The 10,474-nt window shown below is 35.0% G+C and overlaps 1 protein-coding gene across 1 annotated transcript; it reads right to left on the bottom strand.

Moving 5' to 3' along the window:
- Positions 1-6,415: 6,415 nt before the first annotated feature.
- Positions 6,416-8,899, bottom strand: LOC106323197. Its single transcript, XM_013761351.1, has one exon. The coding sequence runs from the start codon at positions 8,897-8,899 to the stop codon at positions 6,416-6,418; it is 2,484 nt and encodes an 827-aa protein (XP_013616805.1).
- Between the last annotated feature and the right edge of the window lie 1,575 nt (positions 8,900-10,474).

Raw genomic sequence — 10,474 nt, 5'->3', positions numbered from 1 at the left:
TGTTATAAATCCATGATATGGATATGTGGATTGCCATTAACCATCTAGGAGGTTTACATCCGACCCGACTATCCGGTCCGTCTACACCCGTCTCCGGTCCGTCTACATCCGCCCGAGACTAGTCAAGATGAAGACTCATTCAACCGGAGCATTTATGAGCTTTGACCAAGACTATATCTTTGTGGTCAATATGTAATAAATGTGTAGATACTCTCCTTGTTGTAAACCCTTATGAACCTCCACTATATATTGATAGTGAGAGCTAATGAGAAAGACACAACTTTCACAACAACACTTCTCTCATATTTCTAACACTAATCAATTAAAAATTAAAATTTAAGAATAGTTTTAAATGATGAAAATCTATGGAGTATGACTTTGAATTTTGATTTCAGTCATTTGTTCATGAAATTTCATCACAAATGATTTGAAATCAATTATATATACAAAGAATTTTAAAATTTTACCAGATTTTAAATTTGATTTATAAATACCATATTTCCAGTAACACTAGATTTTAAAATAGATTTTAGAATCATCATTTGAATAATGATAGATTTTGCTTAGGTTTAAACTCTATTAATACATGATTGAATAATACCACCTTAAGATGAACATCTTTTTTGCTCTTTTGGTTACAAAAACTTACATGTTAGCTGTTGAATCTGTGTTCGTTGAGTATTTAGAAATGATGATGAGTCGTTTTACTGATCAATCAAGTGACAGATTATAAGAGTGTTTGATTAATAACCAAGAAATAACAAGGTTTCCGGCAGATCAAAGATGAACCCTAGTTCTAGCCGTTCATATCATTTCTTTTGTTTCTGAATACCTCTTGTGTGCTCTCTCTTCTCCTTTTATACTGAGTTCCTTTTTACCCTCAATTCAGATTGACCTAATTGACTGGACCGGGCCGAACTATCCTTATTTTACTTGTTAAATTATGATTGGGCTCAATATTTGATGGGCTTTGTTGAGGGGTATAATCTCAATCTAACAGTGACTAATTTGATACCAGATGCAGCAAACCGGATACATGAAGTAAACCGATTTGCGTTGGTCTGGTTCGGATGCCTAGTATGAACATCACAAACCCAGTTTCATAACATAGTATAAAGCTCAGTAACCTGACTTCCCCCAAAATAATACACTAATTTTCAATTTATATATCAATAGCGACAAATGGTTTGCTACATGAATGATGTAATGAAAGATATAATTTTCAACAAAAAAAAACATATGTCAAACTGCTTCACTAAATAGGGTAGGGTAGATTCTACAAAACGACCCTCAAATAATTGTAATTTTGTTTCTTCTATTCAGCTTCGAGTTCAGCTGCAAACTGATCTAACCGTTCAGCTTCCAAATCAAAATCCCTAACCGCAGCGTGGTTCACTGATCCATCCTCAAGACTCGCATGTAACTGTCTCTTTGAGTACCTGCATTCACACAGCAACAACAAATCAGACCTAAGACAAGACAACAACTCTAATGGTGATTAATGACTCTGGAATTTATGTGCATCTACGATCCTTGAATCTTATAAGAACAACGCCCTGTGGATGAAGCTCGCAGACCTTCACTGAATCAAATGGCCCATGCATGCTTCATACTCTCTTGTCTTCCTCTTCCTCGGCACATAGATTCTCATCAGCCTGCAAACAGAGTCCAAACACTCAAGCTATATCTGCAGGTATTTTAAAACTGGCAACATTTATTGTATTAACGTATTGGACAAAACCCTACCCTCATCTCAGCTGGACTGAACATGTAGGGCAGAACAACCGTTGCTGGTATTGAGATCTTAGCATCACCTATGCCAAGAAAAGAGAGACCAAGCGCCATCACAATAAATATAAATCAACCAAGAAAAAGGCCAACTTCAAGAACTATAATGGCCACTTGTTTATGCTAAAATCCACTATGATTAATCAGAAATAAGATCAGACAAACAAATACAGAATTTCCACACAACTATGTTTCCTTTTGACCTCTGTCACCCTTAGATTGACTTTCTAAACTCTCCTTTTGTTTTCAAAGTCAATGAAAGGTTTTCTTCCAAAATTGATTAGTTTTTTTTTTTAATTTGAACAACAAATTGATTAGCTTTATGCGAGGCTTGCCACCCTCATCCTGAGATCTCCATTGTTAGGGTAAACTTACACATTCCAAAATAACACATAAAAAAATCACAAGATATTGGGATTTACATCTTTAATTATGCCGCATTTAGAAAAAACTTCAACTATCTTAGTTAATGTCAGTACTCTTTAATCTAATGTATTTATGCATGTTATATTATTAGTTTTCACTAAATTAATAATTTTAGGAAGAATGGATGTTGAAATTTTGCTTAGATTGAAAATGTACCATTGATTAGAAAATATTTTATTTGCTATTAGATATTATGTTAATAAATTTAGTTCAAATCATAAGAATGAAAGTTATGGAATAATTCTTAAATATTAAAAATTTATGTTGATATGTCAGATTTTAGTGAAATTATATGATGATGTGACTTACTTAAAAAGTTATACACATTCTACTATATATAGATTCTAGATTTTTTACAGTTATACACAATTAAGCAAAAATTGGGCAAAATAAGCAAACAAATAAACAGACAAGTCGGCACATGTCTAGCTTTTTTTCTTTGTGACTACACATTTATTAATTTCGACTGTCTAGATTGTCCAGCGCAAAGTACAACACAAATTGATTTAATGATGACAATATCGATGCATTGTATGTTAGTTTCTATTAATACAGGTTTTGTGTATGTGAACTTGTTATGTTATATATTCACTTTTCTTAAATTTTCAATTGTACGCACCATTTAGATGAGATTGAGGGTATGATTATTGAGGTGAGTTTTCTTTCATTGTGGACAAATTTCTTAAACTTGCATGTATATGATTTTTTGTTGTTGTTTTTTCTTATTTTTTCAAGTCGCTTCTTGTTATCTACCATGGCGGATGTCAATTACACGAAGCTATATTCGTTGACGCCTCGGTACATTTCTGGTCATGATGTTGCTAATGCCTCCGAGAAAGGCATACAGGAGGTGACTATTTTCATTGTTTCAATTTATTTTGATCGGTTTCTATTTGCTTTAATCTATATAATGAAAACTGTAGGATTTTAGCGTGCCGGCCCCTACACATCCAACTCACGTTTCGGCATTGCGTTCGAAACGATTGAGTTGGATGACAGCTAATGACGATGTCCATCACTCAGAGCCCTATCAACTCTTACGTAACAGGAAGTGCGAGTATCTCTGCAATATTCTGGAGATAGTATATTTACATTAATTTGTATATTATATTTGCAACTTATTGTAAGCAATAATCTGATGTTAATCAAATTTCTTTTAATTCTTTGAAGAATTTGTCAAAGCTAGACAAATACCAGCAAGAGTTTGATGATGGGACCAACCATGTAGCTTACTATGCTCTTCCTTTCTTCCCCCGTTTATCGCTGAACCAGCTAATTTTCCTAGTAAAATAAAACTTTATATTTTGTTCTTTCCTTTGCTTTTCTGATTTAAATTTGGGAGAATTATTAAACTAGGCCAAATTTTATCCTCATATTAAAGATATAGGCCAAATATCTATTCAATTAATTTAGAGTTTTATTTTTATCTACTATGTATTAGTATTTGGATGCGTATGTCCATCATTTCTTGTTATTTTTTTGGTATTGATTGCCAAGAAAGGAAAATTTCATGAGATTCACTTTTTTTTACCTTTGTTGGCACTGTATCATAAGACGTATGAAATAAAATCGTAAATGAATTTTTGCATTGTTTTTATAGATGTTCTCTATTTACTCTTTAATCTAATATATTTATGCGTGTTATATTATTAGTTTTCACTAAATTAATAATTTTAGGAAGAATGGATGTTAAAAATTTGCTTAGATTGAAAATGTACCATTGATTAGAAAATATGTATTTGCTATTAGATATTATGTTAATATATTTAGTTCAAATCATAAGAATGAAAGTTATGGAATAATTCTTAAATATTAAAAATTTATGTTGATATGTCAGATTTTAGTGAAATATATGATGATGTGACTTAAAAATTTATACACATTCTACTATATATATAGTTCTAGATTAGATTCTTACAGTTATACACAATTAAGCAAAAATTGGGCAAAATAAGCAAACAAATAAACAGACAAGTCAGCACATGTCTAGCTTTTTTTCTTTGTGACTACACATTTATTAATTTCCACTGTCTAGATTGTCCAGCGCAAAGTACAACACAAATTGATTTAATGATGACAATATAGATGCATTGTATGGTTTTGTGTATGTGAACTTGTTATGTTATATATTCGGTTTTCTCAAATTCTCAATTGTATGCACTATTTAGATGAGATTGAGGGTATGATTATTGAGGTGAGTTTTCACAATAGATAGATGTTAGAAAAAAGCCATCACAAGTACTAAGGAATAACAAACACAACTATCTTCCTTCTTAACCACCTTGTTATGTTTTACCGCTTCAACATCCCCCAATCCACTTCAGAGTCTCCTTCTCAATATCGCCCCAAAATTCAATCTGAGAGTCATCATGAACCGGTCCTTATCACTAGCTAGACACTTCCCCAAGACTTTCAAGAATGCGTAAAAGCTCCACTCTTGCTTCCTTCATTTTTTTGAGTAAATGCAAAACTTGCTGAGCTGCAAGGTAAAATTGCGAAGAGACTTCACACCAACTTTCCGGTTCATCCTCGGACGATGGAAGACATGTGAACGAATCATCATACGTCGGCATCAAATTCTCAGAAACTGTCTCAACCCAACCATGAACCTGAAGGCTAGTGCACAATTACGAGCATAATGCCAAAAAACGTAGTTGGATGTGCCGAATGTATCGTGGCTGGAATGTTAGACCTGCATAGATAAATTGACAGTTTTTCTTATATGTATTATACAATGGAAAACAATAAAACATTGACAAACAATGAAAATAATCAAAGACTGAGTGTCAGCAAATCACCAAAGACTTGCTGAAAGAATTTTGTAGTCTGATGGGCATTACTGACATCATGACCAAGAATGTACATGGATTGAACTGATACAGCTTTGTGTAATCATCAACCGCGTGGAAGATAAAGTGACATCTATTATGGTATTATTCGTTCAAGAAACGATCTGGAATACTAGACAATGAAACGATCTGGGAAAAAAGAAGGTCGTGGACTCACCTCCAAAAATAAAAAATCTCTAAAAGTGGGGAAAGTGAGACATAGTAAGTGGAGAAAATATTATAGTATACTGTATATGAAACTAAAATGCATCAATTCAGCAAAAAAAAAAAATTATCTCGAATGAAATGAAACTAAAATGAAATGAAATGATGATTCAATCAATTCCATAAAAATAATAATTCAAAAATGTTTATTCCATGACAATTTTAATGAAGAATGAACGGAATGATATTCTATTTTTTCTTTTATTGTATTCATCTTTATCCCATCAATTCCATATGACGTTTACCATTCACATCTATATTAGTTTTTGGATGTGTTTGTCCATCATCTCTTGTTATTTTTTGGAAATGATGACTAAGAAAAGGAAAATTGCATGAGATTCAATCTTTGTATCTTCATTGACATTTGTTTGATAAGACGTATGAAATAAATAAAATTGTATACCCTTTTTCAAAAAAAAAAAAAATAAATAAAATTGTATGTGAATTTTGTATCGTTTTATAATTTTTCTCTATCTACTCTTTAATTTTATGTATTTATGTGTGTTATGTTATGAGGTTTCACTAAATTATTGTTTATAGAGACAATGAATGTCAAAATTCTGGTTAGATTAAAAATGTACCACTGATTAGAAAACATTTATAACTCTCAGTTTACCAATCGAAATCTCAAGCAGGAATGCGATATGAGAAGAAGAGGAACACGCAAATCATGGTTGTGTGAGTTGGATTGAATATACTCTCTCTCTTTTGCATTATTCCTAACGACAGCAAAATGTCTATCTTGCTTTGTCTCATCATGTGTGTTGTCTGTTCTGTCTTTCAGACATTCTTCAGTTTATCTGTCAAGAGTTTAATTCTTTGCTTATGTTATAGTGAAGTAAAACCAAAATGTCAAAAAGGCAAACTGACAAACAAAATTTAGATAAATAAACCGTAAGTGGAAAGAAGATAAACCAAAATGGCTTTAACATGAGTGTGTATCGTACAATATTAAAGGAAAGATGTTAATATGTATACACAGACAAAACAAACTTAAAAAGTCAAATTTAAACATCTAAATATATAGTTGAGAGGTATAAAACATATCTCCCTCATCCACAAGTGTTCGTTCTTACAAAGACAGTGTAGTGCTTCTCCTGCATGTTTTTTCACTTAACTTTTGCTACTTTGTTTAGATCTCCCAGCTATTATCTAATAACAACTTCACCTACGTTTGGAACAAAAACCCTGATTGTAGACCAACCCTGAAAATTGTGTAACCGGTCTTCTGGAGCAAGAGCTGACACGTCAAACTTTCGTCTCTTTGGCTCTGGTTCTTCAGGTAGAGGCAGTGGTGGAGGAAGAGACATTAGACCCAGTTTTGGTGGTGCCGGTTGCATCATCCCCATTAAAGGCTGACCGTAAGCACCAAGATGAACTTGGGATCCTGGTGGAGTAAGGTGCTGGTTCAATACATGATCCATGGAAGCAAAACAGTCAACAACATCCACAAAACCATGCAAAGCGACGACACCCACTGCTTCATCCTCCTCTTGCTGGAGACGATCCAAACAACTGAAAAAACCCTCAAGAACAGTGTTCATACAAGCATCACGCTTTTTTTCTTGATAAAAAGCATCGCCTTTTTTGTAAGGCTTTAATACTTCAGATAACCTCTCAACATACCATGTATAGAAACGGGACCTGCCACTAGTCGGGTTCATAAACTCAAACTGAGTTGTCTTAGCCACTCTCCTCGCCAAAGCCCCCGTAAACTTCGTCCCGTACCGCGCCACAAACTGAGCAGTGACCTTGATAATACAATCCTCCCGGAGTGTGTACCTCCTAGTAGGAGATGCAAGATCGTGAGGTCTTCTTGGAGCAGGATCATGAATACTTGAAGATTTCACCGGAGGCAGCAAAAGCGTATCCGGCAGCCTGAGCGTTCGTGGGATCATATTCATCAGAACGTGTACAGGTGCTGGCACAACAACAGAATACTGTTCATCCTCCACGTGAGCAAAAGAGTCAACACCACCCACAAAATCATGCAATTCAATTCCCTCCCCCTCCTCCTGCGATTGGAGAATCTCGAAAAACACCTCAAGAACGGTATCCGTACAAGCATCACTCTTCTTCATCCTTTTGCAAGGCCTTAATACGCTGCTATACGCACAAAGAATCCCGCAATAGAAATCGTGCCTCCTGTCACCAAACACCATAAACCCAAACTGAGTGTTCATAACAACTCTCCTCCTCAGACCCCGCCGGAAGTTCTCACCGTACCGCTCCACAAACTGCGCCGTGAGGATAATAACACCAAGCTCCTTGAGTTTGATCCCCTTTTCAGGGAACTTAAAATTACTTTGGAAACGGTAAGGCCGAGCTTCTCCTCCATCAGGTTGAGCCTTACGAAATTCAGTAAGAAGCTGACATCCCCGTCGTTTCACCATAGTCGAAAGCCGTTCAGGTTGTGGAGCGAAAGCAAGAAAGAGGCTTTCACTCATGTGACTAAAACAGTCAACACCACCCACAAGCGCATGCAGATCAATAGCAGCCGTCTCATCTCCGTTCTCCAGCTTCTCCAGCTTCTCCAGCTGGAGACAGCTGGAGAAAAACTCGAGAGCGGAATCCGTACAATCATCACCGTACCACAGCTTGTCGGAAGGCATTATAACATTGGAATACACTCTAACAAGCGAGGTGAAGAACTTTGAACACTTGCAATCACTTGGCCTCAGAAACTCAAACAGAGGGTTCATAGAGACTATCTCCATCAGATCCCGCCGAAAGTTCTCACCGTACCGAGCCACAAACATCGCTGTGACCTTAATAATACCAAGCTCCTTGAGCGTGAGCTGCTTTTCAAGGATTTCATATGAAGGAGGTGCATCTATTAGCTCCGGTTCTGTATCATCATCATCATCATCATCATCATCATCATAACTATTAATAAGCTTCGATGGCTGCATTTGGGGCCATTCGTACATCATCTTCGAAAGGTGTGGAGTTTTTGACATGACACAAGCAAAGGATTGATTATCCCTCTGGGCGAAAAAGTCGACACCACTCACGAAAGCATGCAAGTCAACCAAAGCCATCTTATCCCCAGCCTCCAGTTTCTCCAACTGAAGACGTTCGAAGAAAAACTGAAGACAGAGTGGCATACCGTCATAATCATCATCTCTCGTCCAACACACACTGGATGGCAGCACTAACGGCATAATGCCACCACCATCTCTCATCAGAGATTCTATGTATGGCCTTATCACGCTGGCGTAACCACGAACAAGCCCACCACAGAAATTAAACCTGCTACTAGTCGGCTTCAAAAAATCAAACCGAGGTTTCGGATTCTGAGCCACGTGCTCCTTCAAAGCCCGCAGAAAATGCATGTCGTACCGTGCTATAAACTGAGCAGTGAGCTTCATAATATATAGATCCTTGAGTGAGATACCAGCAGGACGACTGTACGAACTACTCCACAGGGTACTATAAGTAGGCAACAGACAAAAGGTTTCTTCTTCACCATCGGCTACAGAGCAATCATGAGTAGTAGTAGCCGGAGCATGAGGCCTGGTAACCTGAGCCTCCTTACGGTAATAATTAAGCTTACGCTGGTAGTATGCGTGACAAGGGTCTGACCTCTGTAGAAAGCTAAATTTTTTGTCATTATCATTATTAAGAGCCATGAGGGTTCTCTCAGTCTCCAAACCTTTTTGGGAAACTAAACGAGCAACTTTCTCGATAAAATTTGTCTTTTCTGGTTGCGTAGTAAACATTTTTTTTTCTACAAATCGATCTGCATAAGAAAGACTAAAATTAGATTCCGGAAAAAGACATGGTAGGAAGGCACAAGTACTGTGAGAGAAATAGGTCTATAAGAGGAACCGGAGAGAAGGATATAGATAACACTGTACCACAGCTCTATCGACAACACAACTTGGAGATTTTCTTTAGAACGTATGAACCCAACCCTAGGCTTAAATAGCTATCGGTTGGAGATATATAGAGCTTTTCTTAAATTTAGAGAAACGGAAAGTCAGTAAACAAAAGGCAAAAGTTAAGAAAAAAAAGGCAAAACACATAAATGATTTTTAAAATTAATTAAAACGTTTTTAAACATGTCATTATAATGAAATTTGATTTTTATTGTAATTTTCTGATAAATTTTCCTTTTTTCTAAGAAAAAAAAATTCATGTCGACTTGTAGTTTCGTATCAGTTTGTTATTGATTTAAATTATTTAATTTATTTTACAATTATCATTTTTCCATTTGTAGTAACAGTGTTCCTACATTAAAGCGACAATTAAAATTTTGATTTTGTAATTCAGTTATGTTAAACTTCAATTTAATAATTCAGTTTGTCGGGTTTAAAGTGTTTTTCTCTTGTTGACAAAAAAAAAGTGTTTCTCTTTTCCTTTTTAGAGTTTCATCATGTTTTCAAATATAAAGAGTTTGGGCTTAAAGTTATTTTGCTTGACTAAATTGCATCAATTCAACAAAATTACAATTTATCTCCAATAAAATGATCACTCCATCAATTTCATAAAAATAATACAAAAATAAGTATTCCACGATAATTTTAATGAAGAATGAATAAAATGATATTCCATTTTTTATTTGATTGCATCAATTTCATCTTAGGTTTACCATTCACATCCATATGTATTAGTACGTGGATGTATATGTCCATGATTTCTTGTTATTTTTTGGAAGAGATGACAAAGAAAAGGAAAATTTCATGAGATTCACTCTTTTTATCTTTGTCGGCAACTGTTTGATAAGACATACGAAATAAATAAAATTTTAGATGAATTTTTTGTATTGTTTTATAATTTTTTTAATCTATTTACTCTTTAATTTTATGTATTTATGCATTTTATGTTGGGAGAATTGCCAAGTGTGACTCAAAACTTGGAGTCAAACCCAAAACAATACCCCAACTTGGGTCAAACGCAAAAGTAACCTAAAAGGCTATTGAAATTACAACTATCCCCTTGTGACCAAACAAAAAAACGGAATTTTTTTTACGTTTCTACCCCTCGCAAGTCGTCTGTTTAGACGACTTGAAAATAAGTCGTCCAGACGACTTAACTGAAAGTCGTCTGGACAGTTAGTCTTAAACATAATTTAAAAATTTTGTAAAAAATATTTTGATAAGTGAAAAATGGGAATTATGTAATTAACATATGTCTTAGGAGGTATAAATTAAGATATAACAAATTTCAATTGTTTTCAGCATAGATGAGTGAAAGTAGTGAGT

This window comes from Brassica oleracea, chromosome C2, assembly GCF_000695525.1.
Source record: "Brassica oleracea var. oleracea cultivar TO1000 chromosome C2, BOL, whole genome shotgun sequence".
Lineage (NCBI taxonomy): Eukaryota > Viridiplantae > Streptophyta > Magnoliopsida > Brassicales > Brassicaceae > Brassica > Brassica oleracea.
Note: the sequence above shows the minus strand (reverse complement) of the source record. Positions and strands in the feature narration are given on the sequence as shown.

Bases quoted from the DNA above. Each gene is read 5' to 3' on its own strand.
- LOC106323197 (XM_013761351.1), bottom strand. From the start codon at position 8,899: ATGGCTCTTAATAATGATAATGACAAAAAATTTAGCTTTCTACAGAGG.